At 40.4% G+C, this 27767-nt stretch overlaps 3 protein-coding genes across 52 annotated transcripts in view; all 3 read right to left on the reverse strand.

The window, feature by feature from the left end:
- The window catches only part of SYNRG (synergin gamma), a 91281-nt gene extending 89269 nt beyond the window's left edge, over positions 1–2012 (reverse strand). For all 48 annotated transcript variants that reach the window (XM_021067372.2, XM_021067367.2, XM_021067370.2 and 45 more), the window contains exon 1: positions 1809–2012. In XM_021067372.2, the coding sequence (XP_020923031.1) occupies positions 1809–1885 (77 nt within the window). In that variant the 5' untranslated portion in view covers positions 1886–2012. The remainder of the gene's footprint in view (positions 1–1808) is intronic.
- Positions 2013–4457: 2445 nt separating this feature from the next.
- Positions 4458–27600, reverse strand: DDX52 (DExD-box helicase 52). Of its 3 annotated transcripts, none has more exons than XR_014821370.1 (15): positions 27496–27600; positions 26111–26309; positions 21733–21863; positions 20653–20838; positions 18865–19008; positions 17833–17944; positions 16910–16982; positions 16178–16381; positions 12945–13035; positions 11735–11857; positions 11451–11641; positions 11184–11259; positions 9551–9622; positions 8336–8428; positions 4458–5012 (listed from the first exon to the last, which is right to left on the reverse strand). XR_014821370.1 is itself a non-coding variant. In XM_013989946.3 (15 exons), the coding sequence occupies exons 1-15, from the start codon at positions 27580–27582 to the stop codon at positions 4955–4957; spliced, it is 1800 nt and encodes a 599-aa protein (XP_013845400.1). In that variant the 5' UTR covers positions 27583–27600; the 3' UTR covers positions 4458–4954. The 3 variants fall into 3 exon arrangements, 2 of the variants coding, with proteins under 2 accessions (XP_013845400.1, XP_084841243.1); XM_013989946.3 differs by having other exon boundaries at positions 11451–11601; XM_084985117.1 differs by lacking the exons at positions 26111–26309; positions 27496–27600 and adding an exon at positions 22895–23781 and having other exon boundaries at positions 11451–11601; positions 21733–22236.
- Positions 27496–27767, reverse strand: part of HNF1B (HNF1 homeobox B) — a 106558-nt gene continuing 106286 nt past the window's right edge. Inside the window, exon 11 of the transcript XR_014820328.1 lies at positions 27496–27695. The gene's annotated coding sequence lies outside the window, so the exon portion shown is untranslated. The remainder of the gene's footprint in view (positions 27696–27767) is intronic.

Here is a 27767-nt window from a genome sequence, read left to right on the forward strand (position 1 = left end):
GCCACACTCGTGGCATATGGAAGTTCCTGAGCCAGTGATCGAATCTGAGCCGCAGCTGGGGCAATGCTGGATCCTTAACCAGCTAACAGGTTAGTTCCCTAACACCTGGGAACTCCTCATATTCTTTATTAAGCATTCAGCTTCTCCAGCCTCAGAAAGTTTCCAATATAATATTTACCACACATTTTTCAAGGTAAGAATGACTTGCTCTCCAGTTTAAGAATGCAAAATTACTACAACCAGAATTTAAAGAGAAAAGAAAATCTGAAGTCAATCCTTCTAACATGTATCACAATTCAGGCCATATTTACAAAAAATGTGTTTCAATGATGCTGGGCCAAAAATGGACCAATGATATTAAAATACTACAAACTAAGGGGAATGATCCACTTAACTTTCTATACCCAAGGTCCTCCTCATCTGAAAAAAACCAAAAAAACAAACAAACAAAACCCCTAAAGAACCCCAACCCAAATCCCAAACAACAAAATCCCCCAAAACCTTGCCTGGAATACCAAATTCTTTTAAATTCACATTTCCCCAGAACTTGATGCTGTTATTTATCATATACTTGATTAAAATTAATGCCACTCAAGAACATTTTAGAAACTGTCTTCACATTTAGGACAGAAATAATTATTACATATTTGTCTTCTCCAGCCAAAAATAGACTTATATCAAGTATCCATGAAAAACCCCAGTGAAAGAGTGGCAATCAGAAAACAAAAGAGAAAGAATACAGCTTTAAATCTAAAATGAAAGATGTATAGAGAAAATAACAATGCAGTTGCACACAGGTGGTTTATTGAACAGCTACTGCTCTTTTTTCCGGGCAGGAGGTGATAACTTGAAAGACTTCACAACGTAATGTTCCTAAGTCCAAAATTCAAACACTGCATATCAAAACCCTCACACTTTGTTTTCCAAAAATAATTTAGGATGAAGATAGAAAGCTAAATTTATCTCCAAACGTGTATGAGAACCTCGGGTTGGTTAGCAAAACAAAGTCAGAGTAGGTCATTACAGAAGTGGGATGGAAACTTCCCAGAATCAAGTTTTTCCTTAAATGATGAACCTGTCAAGTTGCAAACGTTCTGGATACAGAACCATGGGCAATTAGCAGCTGAATGTGACAGAGAACAAATGTGTTTAAGGGCTAAGTCTGGAAGCTTTGTTCTGATAACTGCGTACATGCTGTTTAACAGTGACTGGCTTTTTAATAAGGAGACAAGTGCTAAGAGTTAGCTCTACAAGAGCTCTATTTACGAATTCAAAGGTCTTTAGATTTTCCTACATTTTCCCGTGTGTTAGGGAAACAAAAAGGACAAGACGCTCTTAAAGAAGAAAAGACAAATAGTACATATACACACACAACACTCAAACATGTAACATCTTGGAAACACTTGTATGCTCTGTAACAGATTTTTTTCAGAGCCCCTGGTAAAGCTCTGGGAAAGGGAAATCTCTGGTTGCTTCAGACCCAGCCAGGGCAAGAAGAGAGGCGCTGGGTTCCTTCTTTACCCAGCCCGCCAGGTGCCAGCCTCACCTCCTTCTTCCCTCCCCACTCGGCCTCAGCGGCCAGTGCCCTCGAGCCCGGAGCCCCGGAGGCAGGCGCCCGGGCTCTATCAGCCTCTTCGGCCTAGGTCCCCGGAGGACGACCTGCATCCCAGTTCTAAGGGAAAGGGGTCGGCGCGGGCGAAAACTGCCATAACCGCCGACCACCCGTCGCAGGTGCAGGGCCAGCCCTGCGTTTCGGGAGCGCGGTGAAGCGCGGAGGGGCGCGTCCAGGCCTTGTTCTTCACACCCACCTGCCTCCGCCGGCGGCCCCCGCGCCAGCTCCCGCGGCCCCGCTGCCGCCAGCTCCCGTTCCTGGCCGCAGCGCCATCTTGCTCCTGGCCGGCCGCCGCTGCCGCCACCTTCTCAGCAGCTGTCAGCTCCAGACAGCCACTTCCGGGGCAAACGCCGGGCCCCACCTCGCCGCGGCCTGGGCGACGGGGTGGGGCCACGCGCCCACGTGACCTCTCAGCGCTGGGGGAGGAGCCGCGCGCTCTCATCACGTGACTCCGCCCCGCTGGGGGTCCTCCAGGTGCAATTCTAGTTCTGGGGCTGGATCCAGGGGAGCTGATTCATTTTCTGGCAAGGCTCTGTGGAAGGTCCAGCTGGAGGCAGGGCGGCAAGGCGTCATCTTTTCCCGGTTTGAAAAACTATCATCTTGATTAGCGGAAAGAGTAGATTGAATCCTATTTTTTAAACTGGATAGTGGGTACACGGGTGTTCTTTTATTGTTCGTTACTCTTTACACAAAGAGTAGATGAGTCCCTTTGATAGCTTCACAGCGCCGATTAATGATGAGCTCTACTTTTTCCTTTCAATTTGGCAGCTTCCTTCTGGTACCCGCCCTAAAAGCTGAAGGTATTCAGCCACCTGGTAGTCCCTGTTTTTCCCATACCTACAATCAGGGACAAAACAGTAGTGTTTGGGAAGATTCATTGCTCTGAACCTATCTGGGCGTACTTTGTGATGTATTTTTCTAGTCAGACTACTCTAAGTAAATATAAAAGTTGAATGTAAAGTTTTTCGAGCCTTCAAGTAGTTTGCTGACTAGCAAGATTATAATTGGCTCAGGGCTTTTGCAGGGAAACAATTTGTAATAATTGTTATCCTTTATTGGTACAAAAGACTGGTCAGTGACTTTATTGTATTTTTTCAAACCCTCAGTGTCTCTAAGCAGTATTGGCATTTTACAGATTAAAAAAAAAACCAAAAAACCCAAGGTAAAAAGTTGTAATTTTCCTAGATCACACAGCTGCAAAGCAAGAGGACCAGGATTCAAATCTAGGTGTTTGACTTCAAAGTCCTTGCTCATTTCAACTACATCCAGCAATTTTTTCCCCCTATAATTGTCCACTAATTTCATTCATCCCCTTCTTTAGATGGAATTGTGTAGCAGATGTTCCAATTGATATAGACTGATATATATAACTAAATTCAGTATTAATCCAATGACAGACCAAATTGATACAGATTTAGCCACTTTTTTTTGGCTGCACCTGCAGCATGTGAAAGTTTGGACACCAGGTATTAAACCTGCCCTAATTTCCTACCAAGAGCTACAGCAGTGACAATGCTGGATCCTTAACCCAGAGACACCAGGGAACTCGATTATTAGTGACTTTTAATTAAGACTGGGTGGTTACACAGGTGAAAATACTGAAAAAAGAAGAAATGATAAAGTCACACGATGGGAGTGTAGCAAGGATCATAGACTCAATTTCTGTTTTTGCCTGGAATACTTTGTTCTCTTTTGCCTATTGACTGTTAAATCTGCAAGACTCAGGATGTCAGCCTTCTGTGACTTTTCCAGTTCAGGTTAGATGCTGCCCTGTCACGCTTTTATTTGTTCCCTTGCTTTATCTTCACCACTACACTGTTAGGGCAGAGGCTGTGTTATCGAGCCCTGAATTCCTAACCAAATATGTGTTTAAGGAATATTTCTTGTGAAGTTATGACATGTCAGGCACAGTGCTAGAAGTACTCTGATCCTGAAATACTATTGGTATTACCCTCAATTTCACAAATGAAAAAACGGAACCTCTTATAGAACTTACCAACAACTGGCAAATGGGGAGCACCAGTACAACTACCTCCAGAATATATTTTGAGTCAAGAATCTTGTTCGCAAGAATAAACAAAAAAATCACAGGCTTGTATTTCTTGCACTTTGTAGCAGTGAGCCTCCATTTACATAAATTCTGAAGATCAACAACTTTTGTCCCACCTAAAATGTTAATTAAGTTGGAGTTTACCTCTCCTGACTCTAGAATAAAAGACTGAGAATAAAGGAAATAAATTTAATTCACATCCTGCTGAGAAAAGGCTATTTATAGTACTGTATTACAGTATGGATCATAATAATGAACATTCATGGCAGGAGTCATTCCGAGTACCTTACATATATGAAGCTAATTTTTTATTCCACTGTACGAAACTAGCAACTGCGAAAAGTCTGCTAGTAGTGAATAGTCTCCATCAGTGTATAATCATAATCCTTTACCTTTGGCAGAGACCTTGTACTAACTGCATAAAGGGTCATAAAGCCTTAGGAAAGATAATCTAAGAGAATGAAGCCAGAGGTGTATCAAGTAACAAGAACATTCTTTCCTATCAGGATAAAATGTTTATCAGTTTTCGAGCAAAGTCATCTCAAACGGAAGGAGACAGACAGGAAAGAAAATGATTAAATGATGGAAAATGAAGAAAGAAAGGAAGAGGCTGACCATCATCTTGTAGCTGCAGCATTATGACAGGCAAGGTCTGAGCTTGGTATAAAATATGTCCTGATAGGGTATAAAGATATTTAACAGACCAAGAATTTAAAATCCTAGGGAACTTGAGTAACGAGCCACATAAAAGGCATTTCTTTGTTGTGGCTCATACCACAAAAAGCCATCAACAAATTAAAGACAGCAGTATGTTTATTCATGATGGGTAGGCTGTGCTGCTTCTTGTCCATCCAAAAAGGAAAAAAAACAAAAGGATGGGAAGGGATGTTCAAATCTTGGAAGCTTTAGTTTGCAACATGGTTCCAGATGCCTCTCCACAGCATACACCACACCTTCCTTCACACTTGAAGGGAAAAATCCATGAGTTCACCACATTTGGGTGTTGGTATTTTTAGCATAAGCTTTAGTTCTTCTATAAGAAGTATCTCTCTGGATTCAAACTGCACCAATGTCAATGAATGTTGCTTCCACAATCATTTAAAAATCACCTATAAATTGAAACTTGACATGATGCACTGATAGTTTAGGATCATTTTCCACTCGTCTTACATTCTTGTGGTTGATTTCAAATGTCTGGTACAGGTGATTATAAGATGATGTATTCCATGAAAACAACATTCATGCTGGCATCATAAAATTACCTTTGTGATAGTCTTTTTAAAAGTCTGTTTTTAACTTTTGTCATCAGGAGCTACTTTCTTTTTGCTGTTCTGACCAGTGACCTTTTTCCTGTGACAATGGAAGGAAAAGTTGAATTAGAAATTTTAAATATATGTATTTTCCAAAACTCTACCAGTTTGACAAACATTTACTGAAACCTCCCATAATATCAGGTCTATGAGGCACTAGGAACACAAAAATGAGTTAGACATGCTCTTCAGAAAACCACATCCACCTTTGTGAGACACAAACACCACAATAAACTATAGTACAACAGGCAATAGAAGACAAGTTCTGATCCTTACCTAAGAAGAAGAGTTCACATTGATTAAGTGTTAGGTACTGTTATAACTGCTTTAGTTGTATTGACCCAGATAATCTCCCTAACTTATGAAGGAAATTCTATTATTATCCTCATTTTACAGACAAGGAAAATGAGGTAGAGTGGTTGAGTAACTTGCTGATTATCACGCACTGGTAATCAATATTAGACATGAGGTCCAACAGTCTGATTTTAGAGTTTGGTGAATGCCATCAACTCAATGTTAACACAGGAAAAGGAAAAAAGTTTTGAGAAAATATTCAATACTTGGAGTTCCCGTCGTGGCGCAGTGGTTAATGAATCCGACTAGGAACCATGAGGTTGCGGGTTCGGTCCCTGCCCTTGCTCAGTGGGTGAACGATCTGTCGTTGCCGTGAGCTGTGGTGTAGGTTGCAGACGCGGCTCGGATCCTGCATTGCTGTGCCTCTGGCGTAGGCCGGTGGCTACAGCTCCGATTAGACCCCTAGCCTGGGAACCTCCATATGCCGCGAGAGCGGCCCAAGAAATAGCAACAACAACAACAACAACAAAAAAAAAGACAAAAAGACCAAAAAAATATATATATATATATTCAATACTTGCATACTACAGTCTAGTAATGCAAAGTTCTTAGATACATAAGAACTCATTTCATCCTCAACCAACCCTGAGTGTAAGAGTTATTATTTATATCATTATTTATATAACTATATGTATAAGGGGTAAAGGGATTAAAGAGGTGAAGTGACTTGACCAAAATCACACAGGAAAAGGTGGTATTAGAGCCAGTCCTTTTGGCTGCAAGTCCAATCTCCCTGCTTGCTACTATAACCAGACTGAGTTTGCAGTGCCTGAGGTGAGGTCCACTAGGCAACAGGGTTCAGTCCTGAAGATATGGACTTAAGAGTTACCAGCACAGAGCTGAGGCCACAGGTGTGGGCAGAAATGATAAAAGCAAATCTAATGTGGAAAGCTAAGCTAGAGTCAGATCGGATCTGAGCATAAAAGCTACAAACTTACAAAAATCAACAATTAAAGTGTAATCATTTAAAATACCATTTAAAATATCTTACTGGAGTTCCCGTCGTGGCGCAGTGGTTAACGAATCCGACTGGGAACCATGAGGTTGCGGGTTCGATCCCTGCCCTTGCTCAGTGGGTTAACGATCCGGCGTTGCCGTGAGCTGTGGTGTAGGTTGCAGACGCGGCTCGGATCCTGCGTTGCTGTGGCTCTGGCGTAGGCCGGTGGCTACAGCTCCGATTCTACCCCTAGCCTGGGAACCTCCATATGCCGCTGGAGCGGCCCAAAGAAATAGCAAAAAGACAAAAAAAAAAAAAAAAAAAAAAAAAATATCTTACTGCCATTCAGCATAGCCATGATCTTATGCTCTAGCAAATTTTCAACCTTTGTAAATAAAAACGTTCATCAGCTGCTGCTCAGGGCCTGAAAGGATTGCATTGCTTTCTTTCTTTCTTTTTTTTTTTTTTGTCTTTTTACCATTTCTTGGGCTGCTCCCGTGGCATATGGAGGTTCCCAGGCTAGGGGTCCAATCGGATCCATAGCCACCGGCCTATGCCACAGCCACAGCAATGTGGGATCCAAGCTGCGTCCGCAACTTACACCACAGCTCACGGCAATGCCGGATCCTTAACCCACTGAGCAAGGCCGGAGATCAAATCCGCAACCTCATGGTTCCTAGTCGGATTCGTTAACCACTGAGCCACGATAGGAACTCCTTCATTTCTTTGTCTCCCTACCTCCTTCTCTCCCTCTCTCTCTCTTCCTGTCTTTCTTAATGGCCACACCCACAGCATACAGAAGTTACCAGGCTAGGGTCTGAATCCGAGCCACAGGTGCAACCTATGCCATAGCTGCAGCAAAGCTGGATCCCTTTAACCTGTTGTACCTGGCCAGGGATTGATTCTGTGCCTCCACGGTGCCCTGAGCGACCGCAGTTAGATTCTTAACTCACTGCACCACAGCGGGAACCCCAGGATTGTATTTTTTTATCTGAGCTTTAAGATCACCCAAAGAATGATGCATATGGAACAATTCTGAAGCAGCCCAGAACAAGAAAGTCTACTCAGGCAGATAAGGTGACCAAGCAGGGGAACCTTCTCTACCAATCCACTGGTCTAAGTATCACCTGAGAACTGCTGCCACAAAGAATTAAAATAAAAAAGTACTAAGAATGCACAAAACTAAGTACAAATGAAATTAAAATAATCTTTCAAATGATGTATTTTTAAAAGTCTGTAACATTTAGGCTTCCCACCAGAACTCTGCAACTCTCTGTACACCATGTACTTGGCCGAACATGATTCCCCGCAGTCAACACAAAACGGAGGGCTGACTCTTTCGCTTTGAGGGAAAGTGCGTGCGTTTTCTTGCCCTGGTTCACCCTGTTCCTTCTCCATGCTCTTATTTTACCTACCAGTGAAAATAGTTCTGCCTCCTTGAAACTTGCTGTAACCACACAAATCCATAATGATTTTCCCCTTCTCTAAACTTCTACTTAAAAATTATTCTCTCATTTTTTTCTGTACGCTAATCTCTGTTCCCTAACTGCCGGAAAGGAGTCTTGTTTTACATCCACGGATATACCTTGCAACATATTACATAGGTAGTGAGGCTGAGGATGGACAGCAAGTCCTTAGTAAATGCCTGTTTTATATATGCTACATATTAACTGGTACTGACAGAACCTGCCCCAAACATGGAGCTCAAGGAGGACTCCATCGACGGGAGTCAGCAGTCCTAACTGCGGCCTCAGTGGTACGCCCACACGCAGGCTGGGTGGAGATGGTGGACAGTGTAGTTCTAACTCATAGTAAATTGAAATCATATTTTCAGAGATGGGAAAAAAACAGATCATTAATATACAGATAAAGAAAAACTTCAAGATTATCCAAGTTTCCAAATGACAGGCAACCTAAGATACACTGCTTTTACCACATTCTATAAAGTAAACCTATCACTGTAGGACTCTAGACCGATTACGTCTACTTCTAAAAATCTACCCTAAGGAAGAATAATGCCTACACTACAGGTAGATGACAGCATCCAACACTAACTTTTACCACATACTTACCGTTTTTCCTTAGCTTTTTCTAAGAAATATTTTGGAGTTGTACAAATGCTCTCCCTTTCCAAAGGCTTCTTAATCATCCTTTTCTTCTGTTTACTGAAAGTTACAAAGTAAGAGAAGAAAGAATTGAATTAAGTGCAATTTAAAAGAGCTAAAGCTAAAATTAATTTTGGTTCTTGGTCACAAAATTCATTTATTTCATCCACCGAATGGTTTACAATGGCAATACTGTATCCACTTTGATGTACTAGGTTACCCAATAGCATCTAGACCCAAAGGGATGAAAAATTTAATCAGTCTTTTTTTTTTTTTTTTTTTTTTTTGTCTTTTGCCTTTTCTAGGGCCGCTCCTGCGGCATATGGAGGTTCCCAGGCTAGGGGTGGAATTGGAACTGTAGCCACCAGCCTACGCCACAGCCACAGCAATGTGGGATCCAAGCCGCATCTGTGACCTGCTCATGGCAACGCCAGATCCTTAACCCACTGAGCAAGGCCAGGGATGGAACCCGAAACCTCATGGTTCCTAGTCGGATTCGTTAACCACTGCGCCACGACGGGAACTCCTTAATCAGTTTTTAAGAGGCACTGATTATAATTAAAATGTATCCTGTGTAGTTCCTGTTGTGGAGCAGCGGAAATGAATCTGACTAGGAACCATGAGGTTGAGAGTTCAATCCCTGGTCTTGCTCAGTGGGTTAAGGATACAGCGTTGCCGTTAGCTGTGGTGTAGGTTGCAGATGTGGCTCAGATCTGGTGTTGCTGTGGCTGTGGCATAGACCAGCAGCTGTAGCTCCAACTGGACCCCTAGCCTGGGAACCTCCATATGCCATGGGTGTGGCCCTAGGAAAAAAAAAAAAGGCAAAAATAAATAGATAAAAAATAAAATAAAATATATCCTGTGCCAACAAGCACTGGAGTTTGAATTTGGCCAACTGCCTTTTTTTTTTTTTTTTTTACATGTTTTATGGACTAAAACAAAATCTAAGCATGTTCTACATTTGAATAGTATTTAAAAAATCTGAATAGTTAAAATTTCAAAGATGAAAAACTAGCAGGGAAAGAACATACAGTGTTCACAAATATTTAAAAAGAAAATTTTATCTTAAAATGTTCTAAAAATAGTAGTTTTATTAGAACTATAATGTATGAGTATGAAAGCAAGAATGCGTATGCAAAGAGAGAGACAGAGAGAAGCTCCTATATAAATTCAAGAATGTACCTGAGTAGTTTCTGGAAACCTTTTATGTATTCTGGTACAGGGCATCCGGCCTGCTGGATAACATTGGCAACACTGAAAAAGGTACCCATAAACATAAAATTTGTATTTTGTCAAACTGATATTTATGTACTTAAATACAAGAGGAACTGAAACTATACACATAAGAAAGTAATCCAGTAAAGTGTTCTGATAAATTATTATCCATATGACCAGAGGCAATCATACTGGGTTACTGAGAGAACTGTCCGCTGGAATGAAATCAATGTATTGATGAATCATTTTAGATGGCAGCACTTCTACTCAATATTTATCAAGCCCGGAAAGCTACTAAGTTGAGCCTTGGATAAGACACTGACGGAAGTCAGAGTCACACTTAAATTTACTAAATGATAGCGCTTACTACGGGCTTGGCATCAAGCTCCTCACATACAGTAACTTCATGAGTCCTTACAACCCCCTTGCAGTGAATACCATCACTGTTCCCATTTCCCAGATGGAGAACTGGGGTGCAGAGTTACACCGATGTGGGGGTCATCAGTTGTACATGCTTGGAGCTGCTGAGGAGAAAAGAGGTGGATCTAGGCTACAGGAATACACTCCCCTACACATCACATGTGGGAGGCTCACAGGGCCAAGGCTCAAAAGGCACAAATCAAAATCTTTGCCAAAACTGATAAACAAAGTACAAACCACCTTCATCCATAACTCAATTTCATTTGTTAGAAATGTGGAACGCTGTCAGTTATTATCAGCCTAAAATTTCTGTAAGCTAAAATGTCGGAAACTCAGTTTATATTAAAATCTATGGTAATGGACTAAATTCAGATTCTAAAAGTGTATCTATCATAAGTTATCCAGACCTCAAGGGGCTACAGCTGAATAATATTGGAGTGTGTTACAAAAACAGTTTTTCCTACATGACAGGTGATCCTAGGATTAAATATAAAACTCCATCTGCCCCTTAAGAGTAAAGAGAAGAATGCACCAGGGTAAGCGATCACTTTGCCTGGGCTAAAAAGACTGGGGGTGGGGGTTGGGAGGGGTTAAGAACCCAACATAGTGTCCATGAAGATGCAAGTTCAATCCCTGGCCTCAATCAGTGGGTTAAGGACCCAGTGTTGCCACAAACTGAGGTGTAGGTTACAGACATGGCTCAGATCTTGCATTGCTGTGGCTGTACATAGGCCCCAGCTGTAGCTGATTTGACCCCTAGCCCAGGAACTGCCATATGCCACAGGGGTGGCCATTTAAAAAAAAAAAAAAAAAAGAGAGAGAGAGAGAGACCAGGGTGGGGGTGGGTAACTTTAAACTATTCTAAAAATCTTGTTACTGTTCTAAAAATTAGTAACTTTAATCTAAAAATCTCCATACTACATTGTGAGTAATTACAACTGATGGCTGTTGGGAGAATCCTGTGAGTCTGAAACTTAATGAATAACCCACTGTAAATATTTCCAAACGCTAACAATGGAAGTGCAAAAATAAGGCTTTTTGGCCATTTTTCTTTTTCTCATGGCTAAAATGACTAATACCATAACAGAATTTGGGACACAGTCATTTTGTAATTATCCACTGATTATGTATGAGAATAACAAATCATTTTTGCCATAGCAAGTTATGTCTCCTAATTTACCTTCTTAATAATGGTTTATCATCTTCAGTGAAAAATGTAACAGCTTTTCCTTTATGCCCCGCCCTTCCGGTTCGACCTAAGAGAAATCAGACCATTAAAAAAAAAAAACAAAAAAAAAAAACCCACTTTTGGGGGAAATGGGACCTTAGAGAGTCACATATAAAAGTCACCAGATTTTCAGAGCACTAAAAAGATGAGCTTGTTGGAGGGACCAGGGACCAGCAGAGGTGCTAAGATAGATGAGTAGGGGTGGGGCACACAACTCACCTATCCGGTGGATATATTCCACTGAGCTGGTTGGAAAGTCATAGTTGATCACCAAGTTCACACCTTTAAAATCGATCCCTCTGGCTAGCAAGGCTGTGCAAATAAGAACCCAGATTTTTCCTGCTCTGAAGCTGTGAACTGTGTTATCTCTCTGGTTAACAGACCATACATGAAAATGTTTTAGTACCACTCTAGGAAGGGAAAACAAGTACTTCAAAAATTTATTGCCACTTAAAAAAATTTACTTGTTCTTTATCACTTTGAAAGCATGCATTTGACTTTACCTGTTGCTGTGTTCTGTCTGCATGAATAACATCCACATTAATGCCTTCATATATGAGCTCATGAAAAAGTTCTTTAGCCCTTTCAATGGACTGAACAAAAACAAGGACAGGTGGATTGAAACCCTAAAAGAAAGCACACATAACCCATAATCAGGAATATAATTGCAGCATTTCATATGATTTTAGTTCATGAAGGAACCCAACTCAATTTAAAAACCACCAAATTTCTCAGACTAGTGGGTCTAAATCTGCCTCCGTCTTCCTCACCATCCATTCTCTACAACGGATTCTTTCTATTCAACTTGAACTCTTCCAATAATTTTGTTGAATTAATCCTCCTTTGGAATCCCCTGGTGGCACAGTGAGTTAAGGATCTGACATTGTCACTGCTGTGGCCAAAAGACCAAAAAACAAATAAAAAACCCCACTCCAGTGTCCTACTCATTACATAATGCCCCAGTTCTATAAGAAACCAGCAGGGATGGGGGGAGCTTCAGGACGCAGATATATACAGGCTACTTCATTTTATTGCACTTTGCAGATACTGGGTTTTCTACAAATTGAAGGTTTGTGGCAACTCTATGTTCAAGCAAGACTATCAGCACCATTTTTTCTACAACAGCATTTGCTCATTTCATATCTCTGCTTCACATTGTGGTAATTCTTGTAAATTTCTAACTTCATTATTATTATTGTATCTGCTATGGTGATCTGTCATCAGCAGTCTTTGATGTTACTACTATACTCACTGAAGGCTCAGATGATGGTTAGCGTTTTTAGCCATAAAATATTTCTAAATTAAGGTTTATACATTGTTTTTTAGAAATAATGCTATTGCACACTTAATAAACTACAGTATAGTGTAAACATAACTTGTCTATGCACTGGGAAACCAGCAAACTGCTGCGACTCACTTGACTGGGATACTGGCTTTACTGTGGTGGTCTGGAATCGAACCTGCAATTTATCCAAGGTCTGCCTGAATGCAGATGTGGAAAAAGGAGGCTTTCAGGGCATCGGGTAGCCTAGCCTTCCCCCAGCTGGGAACAGAAAACGGACTACATTCTCAGAGGTGATGTCTTCCCCTTGGGACAAGAGTTGCCCCAATGTGCTTTTTACTGATTTACCACCAGATTACTGAATATGAAGCAGGAATAACAATCAGCCTCCCTCGAGAAACACAAGGCTTGGTGAGCTTTATCAAATATACCTTTTTAACAAGTTCTCTCATGGCCAGAAGTTTTCCAGTCTCAGATCCAACAAAGAGCAGCTCTTGTTCTACAGTCTCTACTGCAGAATTCCTGAGAAGAAAACGTACCCTGCAGTTTGAAAGGGCCAACTTTTGTCTTTCCCTCGAATTCTAAATAAATGAAAAAACTTAACACACAACTCCAACAGAATGATTTTCCATTGTCAACATAAGCACCTAATTATTTATATTATATCTTAAAGACAAAGTTGTTATTTTTAAATGTTTTGTTCTTTTTTTTTCTTTTAAGAATTATAGTTGACTGGAGTTTCCATCATGGCTCAGTGGTTAACGAATCTGACTAGGAACCATGAGGCTGCAGGTTTGATCCCTGGCCTCGCTCAGTGGGTTAAGGATCCAGCATTGCTGTGAGCTGTGGTGTAGGTTGAAGATGCAGCTCGGATCCTGCGTTGCTGTGGCTGTGGTGTAGGCTGGCAGGTACAGCTCTGATTCGACCCCCTAGCCTGGGAACCTACATATACTGTGGGTGCAGCCCTGGAAAAGACAAAAAAAGACAAAAAAAAAAAAAAATTATAGTTCATTTACAAGGCTGTTAGTTTCTAGAGTACAGGAGAGTGATTTAGTCATATATATATATATATATATATACACACACACACACACATACATAAAATATACATAATATGTATACTTTTCCAGATTCCTTGCTATTACAGTTTATTATAAGATATTGAATAGAGTTTCCTGTGCTTTATAGTAGAAACACTGTTTATTTTATATATAGTAATTTTTTAAAAATGATTTTAATTTTTTCCATAATAGCTGGTTTTCTACTGTACAGCAAGGTGACCCAGTCACACATACATATATTCTTTTTCTCACATTATTCTCCATCATGCTCCATCACAAGTGACTAGATAGAGTTCCCAGTGCCATACAGCAGGATATTTTACATACAGTAATTTCTTTCTTTCTTTTTTTTTTTTTTTGTCTTTTTGCTATTTCTTGGGCCACTCCCACAGCATATGGAGATTCCCAGGCTAGGGGTCTAATGGGAGCCGTAGCCACCAGCCTACACCAGAGCCACAGCAACGCGGGATCTGAGCCGAGTCTGCAACCTGCACCACAGCTCCCGGCAACGCCGGATCGTCAACCCACTGAGCAAGGCCAGGGATGGAACCCGCAACCTCATGGTTCCTAGTCGGATTCGTTAACCACTGCGCCACGACAGGAACTCCAACATATAGTAATTTCTATCTGTTAATCACAAACTCCTATTTTACCCCCTCCCCTCTTTCCCCTTTCGTAATCATAAATTTGTTCTCTATGTCTGTGAGTCTGTTTCTGCTTTGTAAATAAGTTCATTTGTACCATATTTTTAGATTCCACACATAAGTGGTATTATGGTGTCTCTCTCTGTCTGATTTACTTCACTTAGTATGATAATCTCTAGGTCCATCCATGCTTACTCCAAATGGCATTATTTCCTTTTTTATGGCTGTGTAATATTCCAGTGTGTGTGTGTGTGTGTGTGTGTGTGTGTGTCTGTGTGTGTGTGTCTGTGTGTCTGTGTATAAAACATATTCTTTATCCATTCATCTGTCAGTGGACGTTTAGGTTACTTCCATGTTGTGGCTATTGTAAATAGTCCTGCTATGAAGATTACGGTGCCTGTTATCTTTGCTAATTAAGAGTTTTGTCTGGGGAGTTCCTGTCGTGGCTCAGTGGTTAATGAATCTGACTAGGAACCATGAGGTTGAGGGTTCGATCCCTGCCCTTGCTCAGTGGGTCAAGGTTCCGGCGTTGCCGTGAGCTGTAGTGTAGGTCGAAGACGCGGCTCGGATCCTGCATTGCTGTGGCTCTGGTGTAGGCTGACAGCTGCAGCTCCGATTCGACCCGTAGCCCGGGAACCTCCATATGCCGCAGGAGTGGCCCAAGAAATGGCAAAAAAACAAAAAAACAAAAACAAAAAAAAAAAAGAGTTTTGTCTGGATATATGTCCAGGAGTGGGATTACTGGGTCATATCATAACTCTGCTTTTAGTTATTTAAGGAAACTTCATACTATTTTCCATAGTGGCTGTACCAATTTACTTTCCCATCAACAGTGTAGGGAGGGTTCCCTTTATTCCACACCCTCTCTGGCATTTATTATTTATAGACTTTTCAGTGATGGCCATTCTGACTAGTGTGAGGTGATACCTCACTGTAGTTTTGACTGGCATTTCCCTGATGATTAGCAATGCTGAGCATCTTTTCATGTGCTATTGGCCAGCTGGATGACCTCTTTGAGAAATATTTTTTTAGGTCTTTAAATATGTTGTTCTGATTATAAAAACATTATTTCAAGAAGGTTAAAAAGATATAGACGGTAAAATAAAATGCACACAATTCTACCATTTTAGAATCAACTTTGACACTTTGTTGTTGTATTTAATGATAAATTTTTATGTGTCTACTTAAAAATCTTTCTAAAAGTAAAATTATCAGATAAAATTAAAATATTTTAAAGGTTGTTACACAGGGCTAAATTTTTTTCTGAATGATTAGCAAAGGTTTCTTTATAGACAGTTGGGGTAACGTATTCTAAAGTTTTACTAATACTCTTTAAGACTTGTAATACATTATACTACGCCATAAATATGTTCCATCTGTTATCTGTTTTAATAATTATATTTATGGTAAATTCATTCTATTATTTTCTTTTTCTTCCTTTTTTTTGGCTTTTTAGGGCTGCACCTGTGGCATATGGAAGTTTCCAGGCTAGGGGTCGAAATGGATTTGTAGCCACTGGCCTACACCACAGCCACAGCAATGCCAGATCTAAGCTGCGTCTGCGAACTCCACCACAGCTCATATAACGCTGGATCCTAAACCCACTGAGTGATGTCAGAGATCGAACCTGTGTCCTCATGGACACTAGTCAGATTCATTTCTACTGAGCCATGACGGGAACTCCAGATAGGAATATTAGTATGAGAGTATCCCCCTTTGGATTATTCTAAAAGAGAAAATCCTTAATCAATCTTGACTTTAAAGTATATGTTTCTTACAATAAAACTTTTTTTTTTTTGTATATGTACCACCTCTTCTTTTTTTTTAATTTTTATTTATTTATTTTTTTTAATAAAACTCTTTTCATTATTAAGTTTATGCCACAAAACCTATCTCTTTTGGTCTAAAATAATGACTTGTATTAAAAAAAACCAGTGGGATAAGTGGAAGCACAATTACCTTGCTCCAATGGATACAGTAATGACATTGTCCAGGTTGAGTTTGCACCACTGCTCAACATCATAGGCAAAAGTTGCACTGAACATAGCTCTTTTGACTTTGTGGGATGTGCAGGCCAAGAAAATGGAAGCTAGTTGATCTCTGAACCCAGTTTTGCCATCTTCAAACAGTTTATCTGATTCATCTACTACCAGCCATTCAACACTAAGAAATAACAAACAAAAAACACCTTGTGGGTATTGAACTAAAAGATTCAAGATGCTTCACTAAATTGTGGGGACACATGATAAAGGCAAACCAAAACAGTGCTTCTTAAGTCCACATATCATACCAGAAAAAGGTATAAAAAACAAAAGCAAGAAAAAAGTAAAAACAAGATGAACATAAATTAATGCACTTATTCCATTAGCGCCAAAGATATGAGTGAGGTTCCACTGGCAATGACATAAAGAGTGTGACATAAATCTTATGAACTCCATAATCATTGCTGAAAGACGTGAAAATTTCCAGGGAAAGTATATACTAACTTCTTATCAGAATCTGTTAATTTTCTTCCAGACCATAGTTACTTTTCTATAAGTTTCATGGAAACCATTTTTCTCAGGACCAACACTGACTGAAATTTGGCAGATAGCAAGCTCCTAAGAGCAATAATGCAAGTAATTGAGAACAAAATATCATCAACCGAATGAAAAACACACATAAAGGACATAATTAAAATATCTGTTGTACCTTGTTAAGTCTATTCCTGGAGGATCTTGCTTTAATAAATAGATCAGTCGATTTGGAGTAGTCACAAGGATATCTATAGGAAAAATAAACGGTACAAATTGCAAAAACAACATTCATTCCTCTTGAACTAGGGGATTAAACTTCCTGAACTTGAGTTAATACCCTGAAGTGGGGAGAAGAGGGAGTGGTTTTACACACTATGCCGACAACACAAAAGTTCTGCCTTATCACTAAGCCGATAGACTTACTTTTTAATTCATCATAGCATGAACTACTATATCCTCACTCTCCTTTTATTTGCTCTGCCTTCTCAGATTCTAAGAGGAATGAATACTATGATTCAACAGTTTGATTAAACCATCAAAGAAACACAGTTTCAGACATTTGTTTGTCTTTCAGGAAAATACTTTTCTTAAATGAAGTTTTCCTCAGAAGCTCAAGATCAAGACAAGTAAAACATTTTCTCTGGCCGATGTAAGAGTAGGGATGTAAGCTATTTTTATCAGAAGAGAATTTCCAGGGCAGATTACAAATCAATAGAATAAAGCAGGGATTCTCACCCTCAGCACTTCTGACATTTTGATCCAGACAACTCCTTGCTGTAGGGGCTACTGTGCCTTGCAGGATGCTCAAGAGTATCCCTGGCTTCTATACCTATACTAGCATCACCTCTCCCCAGTTGTGACAACCTGGAATTTCTCCAGACACTACCAAATATCCCTGGGGTACAGGGTAAAATGGGGGTGAGGGGCAAAATCACTTGTGGCTGAGAACCACTGGTATATATTTATAACTACTGGGTAGGAGCTGGGAGGAAATCTCTTTTAGCATCTCTAAAAACCGAACTACACCCTAAGGGTTTTTAGGTGGCAATTAGGATACTGTAATTTCCAAATCCTTTGTCTCAAGCATGAACCCCTTACCAAATTTCTTAGATGATTTAGGTCCAAATTTCTTGGCTGCAACTGCTGCTTTGTGGATCATGTGTATCCTGAATCCTGTTCCTTCAGATATTTTTACTAACTCTCGGTGAATCTAAAACAGAAAATGATAAAAACATTAGCTGTTATAATACTTGGGTAAGATGTATAGTCTCTATTAACAAAATAAGTCTAGTATCAACCCAGGAATATCTGAAATTAAGCCTATAATAATCTGTAGATTAACCTTGAATTTCAGCATTTTGGAACTTCAATGCCTAATAAGATTCAGTAGTTTCTCAGGTTTAGAAAACTAATCCCAAGAGATAAAACCAAAACTCTTCCATTATGTTACAGGTTGTTTTCACATTTTGTTTTCTTTTTTAACAGCTGCACCTGTGGCATATGGAAGTTCCCAGGCTAGGAGGCTAGGGAGCTGCAGTTGAAGTCTATGTCACAGCCACAGCAACACTGGATCTGAGCCTCGTTTGTGCTCTAAGCTGCGGCCTGTGGCAACCCTGGATCCTTAACCCACTGAGTGAGGCCAGGGATGAACGCGCATCCTCATGGACACTGTGTTGGGTTCTTAACCTGCTGAGCCACAACAGGAACTCTGAGTTGATTTAGAATATGGTACCGTCACAAAACTATTTCATACTTGGCATGTATTCTATATTAAGCACATTGGGAGGGTGCAGCAGATCACTGTGTAGTTTTAGTTTCTCAAAAACTGAGACGAGTTTCTTTTTTTTTTTTTTTGTGAGAATAAAATGTTTTAGTTATTACAGCAGCCTTCCAATTTCAAGGATCCTAGAACATATACCAAAATAGAAATGTTAAGATCATCATATTTTAGAGAATTATGACTTAAAAGACTTGCCCATAGCAGTAAGATACAGAGAGGTGTGCTTTGTACAGGATATCTGACCATGACAGAGACATGGGCCTTACTCTTTTGGACCTTTTTATTACCCTCAAATAAGAAAAATGACTGGCAAACACAAACGCATCCTCTTCAGAAGCTGTAAGGCATACCTGGCTGGCAAGTTCTCGTGTTGGTGATATAACCAGGGCTCTGAAGCCTTTATTTGTGGGTTGTTTCAGCTGCATTAAAATTGGAATGCTAAAAGCCAAAGTCTTTCCAGATCCAGTAGGAGCAGAAGCCAGAAGTTCTCGACCCTAAAAAGATAGTATATTAAGCACAAGGAAGAGCACATCAATTTTTCAGAGCCTGGTCAGATAATGCCACCAGCCATAAAAGTAACAAAATTATATAACAATAAATCCAAACTCTCACATTCCTATCACTCTTGTAACTGCTCCCATATTTGTTTTTCTAATGCCCTCTCCACCCCTATCACCACCGCCCCAATGGAGCTTCTGAGCATTATCACTTAAGTTCATTTGAACTGGGTAAAGAAAGTGGATAACTAAAATCTAAAGATAACTCACAACTTCCATTATTTCAATTTTTCTTCTTTCTAAACTTTTTATCAAATTAAAATTACAAAACCAACTTTTGGTCCTGATACCTGCACTGCGCCATCGTTACAGAAGGTTTTAACAAATAACGGAATGGCTGAAGGTAAGAAATAAAGAGTGGCGATAACCCAAGTGACTGAGTAACTTATAGGTGACAATCTTCAAAAAGTCACTGTGATTTTTACAGCTTTAAGCTAAGGTCACTACAGAAACAACCTTAATGAAAATTCAAGGCAAATTTACTCTGACAGTCAACAACATCATTCAAGTATATTCTTATTTAAGTTCCTAAGGAAAATGAAAAGGATTAGTATGGATGAGGAGGGAACTCATATCCTTGGCCACTAGAACTGAAGGCCTCCTTGGTCATAAGTGTGTGTGTGTGTGTGTCGGGCGCGGGGGGGTCAGCTCTCATCTCTACAAAACGAAACCTCAGAAAAACTTCATTTCCAAAAGTCTAAGTTAATTCATACCTCTATCAACTATGCATAAAGAAGTAACAATATATTTATACAACAGAATACTACTCAGTAACAAACTACTGACATATGCAACATGGAGGAATCTCAAACACAGTACAAAGAGTGAAAGAAATCAAAAATAGAATAAGTAATGAATGATTTCACTTTCAAGACATTCTAGAAGAGGCAAAACTAACACATGGCAATAGAAACCACCACAGTGCTTTCCTCTGGGTGGAGGTTGGGTGAGGACTGAATAGAAAGGGTGTGAGAACTGTCTGTGGTGACAGATATGTTACAAAGCTTCACTGGGGTGATGGCTACATAGGGGATGCAGTGTTGAAACTCACTCAACTGTGCACTTAAAATCGATGCATTTTGGGGTACTTAAATATACCTCAATAAACAAAAGTACTGGGATAAAAACAAAGCTTATGCACAAGACTTCTGTATTTCTGAAATGGTTCCTAGATATTATAAACTAAATCATGGATGAATAAAGAGAACATAGTCCCTATCCTCAGAGGGCTAACACTCTTAGAAAAATGGCAAAGATAAATGTAATCTGTGCCAATACACAGAGTGTAAAGTGTAAGACGATGCTGCAAGAAAAAGAAAACACATGGAGAACTGCGCGGGGAGGGGAAAGACTGCTGGTAAACAAAAGAGATCACACATCTAGTGGTAGTGATCAAGACAAGCTTGGGAGGCACAGGCAATAGAGGTGGACCTTAAAGCAAGGGAAGGATTTCAACGGGGGAGATAAGGTAGAAAAGATTTCAAAGAGGGAAGAGAACACACACACACACACACACACACACACACACACACACACACACACACACAGAACGTTAGAGGCTTTCTAGACCTTCATACTCACATGCAGCATTACTGGAATGGCTTGCATTTGGATTGGCGTAGGTAATTGGAAGCCTGCATCTAGAATGTTCTGAAGCAGTCGAGAACTGATTTTATATTCCTGATCAAGTTGCTGAAATGTAGTAATTGGGTCAGGAAGATCAGTTCCTTGGACATGAATTTTATGTTTATTCCGGAAGAAGTTTATCTGAAAAGAGAAATAGAGGGGTCACCAGGATAAGGTCAGATACACTGTCACATGCTGTAAAACCACAGTTAACAGTTTCTGGGATAAGCTTTAACAACATATGAAACTTTCTGGTTAAATTCCAAGCCCTAAAAGATCCAGATACCAGGAATACTTCCTGCCCTTTCATAGTGGAAGAACTCCTAACAGTGAAGCCCATCTATCTACACTCTCCTCACATTAACGTGTCAGTGCGGTGAATAATGTGTTATTCATATTAATGTGCTACTGTCATTCATAGTCGTAATCCTGTATAAACTTCAACAAGGCAAACACCGGATCAATTTTTCTTTATGTGAGGTTGATGCGGTTTGTTTTCCCTTTCTCTAATCCAGACAACCAAATTCTGGATTGAGGGTCACTGAAGTGAGTGACATGGCAGGCGTGCAGCAGACATGACAATGGTCTACTTGTTGGTTGTTTTCTTTTTTTTGTCTTTTTAGGGCTGCACCCAAGGCTAGGGGTCTAATCACAGCTGTAGCTGCCGGCCTATGCCAGAGCCACAGCAATGGCAGATCCAGGCAGCGTCTGTGACCTACACCACAGCTCATGGCAACACTGGATCCTTAACCCACTGAGCACAGCCAGGGATCAAACCTGCAACCTCATGGTTCCTAGTCGGACTTATTTCTGCTGTGCCACGAAGGGAACTCTTGACTTCTGAGAGTTTTAAACTTCAAAAATTTCAACCATAGCACAAGTGTTTAAGTTTTCATTAAAGCAAATTTAAATTAATGTAATTAATCTTCTGTCTTAACAAAACCATACTCACTTTTATCAACAGGTGAATAACCCAAGGACAGTGAAAAAGTCACTGGACTAGAAAAGCAATTGAGGCTAAGACATTTTCCTTACCTTTTCTTTTCTGAGCTCCTCCAACTTTCCTGAAGTTAGTTTTTTTTCTCTTTTAACTTTTGTATCTTCAATCTTTGCTTCCACAGATGATATCCACTGTATAGTAGAAACTTCTTCTTGAGAAGTAACTTCTAAAAAAATGTTTTTTAACAATTGAAAGATTTTAAATGCAACGTTCTTAGGTGGCACAAATAGGCCATATGTTCACACTAAACAAAAGAAAAAGTAGTAGCAGATACAACTAGATAAAAGAAAGTAACAGGAGATACAAAAATGGGCAAAGGAGAGGCAAGTTCTGCGTTGGTAAAATCAGACCTCTGAAGCTCACTCTCTTCAAGTTATTTCAGCTATGTAATATATACCTGATTGTATACTAGAAAACAATAAGGGATTAATTGAAAAACTACTTAAACAATAAGCAATTTCGATGAGACAGCCAGCTTTTATTTTTTTTCTTTTTCTTTTTTTTTAGGGCTGCACCCTTGGCATATGGAGGTTCCCAGGCTAGGGGTCCAATCAGAGCTACAGCCGCTGGCCTACACCACAGCCTCAGACCCGCCAGGTCTGAGCTGTGGATGCGACCTACACCGCAGCTCACATCAATGCTGGATCCTTAACCACTGAGTAAAGCCAGGGATTGAACCCAAAACCTCATGGTTCCTAGTCAAGATTTGTTTCCACTGCACCACAATGGGAACATCTGAGAAAGCCAGCTTTTCTATATCCAAACCACAACCAGCTAGAAAATAAAATGATGCAAGAAAAGATTTCACTTATAACAGCAATGAACACAATACTTAAGGACTATTCAGTATTATAAAGACAGCAATTCTCACTAAATCTATAAATAAATCTATAAATATCTACTTCAATAAAAACTAATGATAGGATTGTTTTGGTAACTGGAATAGCTAACTTTAAAGTTTACACGTGGGAGTTTCCGTTGTGGCTCAGCAGTTATGGAACCCGACTAGCATCCATGAGGATGCGGGTTCGATCCATGGCCTTGATCAGTGGGTTAAGGATCTGGCACTGCCGTAAGCTGTGGTGTAGGTTGCAGACGTGGCTCGGATCCCGCATTGCTGTGGCTGTGGTTTAGGCTGGCAGCTACAGCTCTGATTTGACCCCTACCCTGGGAACCTCCATATGCCACAGGTGCGGCCCTAAAAGACAAAAATAAAAAATAAAGTTTATGTAGTGAAACACTGTAAACCAACTATAATGGAAAAAATAAAAATAATTTAAAAATTAAAAAAGACATTCATTCCATTGTCAAAAAAAAAAAAAAAAAGTTGACATGGGAAAATGAATATGTAAGAACACCTTAAAAATTCTAAGAGTAATGAACAAAGACTACTTCTGGGATTTCTTTTTGATTTTTTTTATTGCACTGCGACACAACTAACACAATAAACTGCACATATCTGAAGTATACAATTTGAGGAGTTTTGACATATGTAAACACCTGTTAAACCATTATCACATTCAAGGTTATCTCCATCACTTTCCATAATTTCCTTGTGATTCCTTATAATGCGTCACTCCATCCATAGGCAACAATCTGTTTTCTGTCATTGTACATTACTTAGCCCCCCCACCCCAAGCTTTATATAAATGGAATCATATACTATGTACTAAACTTAGACTGGTTTCTTTCACTCAGGATAGCCATCTGTTGGTAATTTTAAACTTTTAATTTATAGATACTATTTCATTGTATGGATATACAATTTGTTTATCTTTCACCCACTGCAGGACATTTGGGTCATTTCCAAATTTCGGCGAGTACAAATAAAGCTGCTATGAACACTTGTGTACAAGTCTTTGTGAGGACATAAGTTTTCCTTTCCTTTACATGGTAAATGCATATTTAATTAAAAAAAATACTTTTCGGAGTTCCCGTCGTGGCGCAGTGGTTAACGAATCAGCTTATTTTTAAAAAATTCTGCCACATTTTCATACCCAGCAGTGATGCTGAATCCTTAACCTGCTGTGCCACCAGGGAACTCCCTCAAAGATTTCAATATAACAAAATGAAACTATAAATATGAAAATGTGGCAGAATTTTTTAAAAATAAGCTTAATGCTTAGAGACAAAACCAAAAAACCCCATGAAAGGTGAATTTGACATATGTGAAATGTTTATGAAATGGAAAAAAAAAGATAAAGAAGATAACTGACATGTGACAAACTAGAAAGCATATCTGTAAACATAATGTGTTAGAATACAGCTAATTTCCGTAATACATATAAAGCCTGATAAACCAAGAAAAAAATGAGGAGTTCCTGCTATAGTACAGTGGGTTAATGATTTGGCTTGTCTCTGTGGAGGTGCTGGTTCAACTGCCAGTATAATCCCCAGCCTGGCACAGGGGGTTAAAAATTTGGCATTGCTGCAGCATAGGCTGTGGTTCTGGCCTAGGAACTTCCATATGCTGCAAGTGTGGCCAGGGAGGTGGAGGTGGGGGTAGAAAGAGAGTAACAATGAAACAGGAAACAGGTGCAAAATACATGAGGAGGCAAATTTATAGAAAAAGAAAGCTCTCCAAACATTGCTGGTAGGCATCACAAATTAGAGTAATTTTTCTCTTTTTGGCCACATCCATGGCATATGAAAGTTCCCAGGCCAGGGATCAAATCCCAGCTGCAGGTGTGACCTATGGCACAGATGCAACAATGCCAGATCCTTAACCCACTGCACTAGGCTGGGGATCAAACCTGAGCTGCCGCAGAGACAATGGCTGGATCCTTAACCAACTATGCAACAGTGGGAACTCCTGGAGTGACTTTTTAAAAAAGTAAAATTATGCCTCCATTTATGAGACAGTTGGCATTACCAGGCCCAAATCATTACTAATCCACAAGAATTTGAATTTTCCAATAAAAACTATGTATGTCTATATACATTTGTTGCTAAATGTTTGTTTCTGGCTGTCCAATATCTGAATAAGATCTGCTGAATAAGATATGCCTAAGCTGCTGTTAGGTCTTTTTTTTTTTTTTTTGTCTTTTTAGGGCTGTGCCTGCGGCATATGGAGGTTCCCAGGCTAGGGGTCTAATCGGAACTGTAACTGCCGGCCTATGCCAGAGCCACAGCAATGCCAGATCCGAGCCACATGGTTCCTAGTCGGATTCATTTCTGCTGCGCCACGACTGGAACTCTGGATCTTTTTTTTTTTTTTTTTTTTTGTCTTTTTAGGGCTGCACCCTTGGCGTATAAGGGTTCCCAGGCTATGGGTCCAATCGGAGCTGCAGCCGCTGGCCTACGACAGAGCCACAGCCAATGCAGGATCCAAGCCGCATCTGCAACCTACACCACAACTCATGGCAACGCTGGATCCTTAACCAACTGAGCAAGGCCAGGGATCAAACCTTCGTCCTCAAGAATGCTAGCTGGTGGAGTTCCCACTGTGGCACAGTGGTTAACGAATCCGACTAGGAACCATGAGGTTGGGGGTTCAGTCCTCTGCCCTTGCTCAGTGGGTTAACGATCCGGCGTTGCCGTGAGCTGTGGTGTAGGTTGCAGACGCGGCTCGGATCCCACGTTGCTGTGGCTCTGGCGTAGGCCGGCAGCTACAGCTCCGATTCAACCTGGGAACCTCCATATGCCGCGGGAGCGGCCCAAGAAATAGCAACAACAACAACAACAAAAGACAAAAAAAAAAAAGAATGCTAGCTGGGTTCATGAACTGCTGAGCCACGACAGGAACTCCAGGTCTTTTTTTTTTCACTCGTCTTGGTGGAAGGTTTTTATTAAACTACCTTGCAGCCAGGAAAGCAAAATGACTTTTACTACAACACCTTAACAGCCAAAATGTGGGAAAAAGTCAATGTTCATAACACAGGAACTTGTCAAATCAATTATGGAATACCCCTACAATACATAATGGGATACGCTGCTACAACTCAATGAACAAAGCATTGGACTTCCTATTGATACAATGTTTCTGGTAGACAATTCACAAATATCCAAATTTTAAATAAGTCTATTTGTTAAACTATGAAATTCTACTTCTAAATTTATCAGATATACCCACACATACCCAGCATGGGCATGGCTGTAGGAAGTCATTTTGCAGTTATCTGTTCAAAGAAAGAGGTATGCATACTCTTTACCCTTGAGTTCACTTTGGGGATGTTAATTACAAAAAATAAGTAAGTAAATAAATAAAATAATATTAATAATAATTGTACAAAAAGATATATGTACAAGTATCTTTATTGTATCTTTACCTTATCTGCAATCACAAGTACCTAGAAACATCCTGAATGCCATCAACTGACAAATGGCTGAATACTGTCTGATATGTAACCATAAGCTTGTATTATTTTTGTGACTGAAAAAACTAAAGAGAAAAAACACAAATCAGGCACTGACCTGAAGTCATCTTCTTCCTCTTTCTCTTGTTCTGCTCCCTCTTCCTTTCAGGGAGGCTCTCCTCTCTTTTCTCTTCATCTTGTAGCTCCTGACGCGTTCCTGATGCTCCACACTCACCTGGGACAGACTTCTTACTTCCAAAAAAGTCCAGTCCTTGCAGTGCCTCCGAGGAATCAAAGTCATATTTCCTTTTTCCTATCTAAAACCCCAAAAATGTGTAAATGAAATCTATGGACTGACTGGCATTTCACCCTGGCAGTACTGGCAAGTAAGGATATGGGTAAAATCACTCATCTTTTTTATTTCTCACCAAATATTTCTTGAGCTGACAAGTGTATCTGGGCAAATGGAATCCAAAATGTTACCTTTTCTGAACTTTTAACAGTAATAATAATAATGAAAATAGCCACCGAGACTTATAAACACTTATCAGCATAACACTGCAATCAGGCAGACTTCTAAGCATGTTTAGACATATTAAATTACTTGATCCTTCAACAGTCCTAACGAGGTAAACAAAAATATCACAGATGAGAAAAACGGAGACATTAAGAGGTTAAGTAACTTGACCAAGGTCTCAAAACTAGTAACCGGCAGACCTAGGATTTGAACCCGTTTCATATGGTTCCAGAGTTCAAACTCTTAACAATAACACTATACCATCAGTCAGAGTAAGAAGAAACACACATATTGCCCACACACAAATATGTCCCTAGTCCCAACACCAAGGTTGACACATTCAAGATTTTTCACGAAAGGGGCCCCAACTACTCCCGATTTACCACTCACTATTTTCCTATGTTAAGATCTCCCATTTCTTTTTTGGTCGCGCCTACAGGCAGGTTCCCGGGCCAGGGATCGAACCTGTGCAACAGCAGCAAACCAAGCGGCTGCAAGACAACACCAGCCGCGCCACAAGGGAACCACAGAACTCCTTTTTCTAAAACGCTCTTCTCATTGGTTCCTTAACACGTCGCGAAGTTGCGGGAATAAAACGCCCACCTAAAGCGGTACACGTGCGAACACAAACCCGGAGAGACTACAGTGAATGAATGTTCTCTCCGTTTTGGACTGTTTCTGTTTTTCAAATTCCTTTACCCTAGTTTCGGATAAAAGATTACTTTTTAAAGAAAAAATTCGAACTTTGAATAAACTCAATAGGGCGGCCAGGGATAAACGTGTCCGTGCTGGACCCAACTAAGTCTACAGAAGGATGGGTAGAGTTCATTCAGAAGGCTTGCAGTAAGCTGAACGCCAAAGAAGAGAAAATAACCCTACAGCCACGCCACAGGGTTTCCGACTGCCGGCTCCCCCAGCAGCTAGTTCCTTCTCCGGCCCCTGCCCCTTCTCAGTTACTCGGGTTCCTGACGCCCTGCACACAGTACCTGGAACCGTGCTGCGTCCGCCGAGAAGCGTCTCACGTCGAACTTGGCCCCGGCGCCCAGCCGGCGAAACAGATCGTGGGCATCCATCTTTACCCAGAAAGCTTTGCGGTCCCAAGGCGCCTGCGCAGAAGACTTCCTCTCCCAGAAGGTCTAGGTCTAGACCGTGGGCGGAAGTGCCTGGGCGGGGCGGAGCCTGGTGGCTGTGAGAGATCCTTTGTTATTCATTTGTTCTAAAAAAATATTTATGAAAATCGTCTTAATGCTGGTCCCTG

The sequence above is a fragment of the Sus scrofa genome, chromosome 12, assembly GCF_054392235.1.
Source record: "Sus scrofa isolate SSC_HxYL_T2T_F1_AM1 chromosome 12, Sscrofa_HxYL_maternal_Yorkshire_Landrace_v2.0, whole genome shotgun sequence".
NCBI lineage: Eukaryota > Metazoa > Chordata > Mammalia > Artiodactyla > Suidae > Sus > Sus scrofa.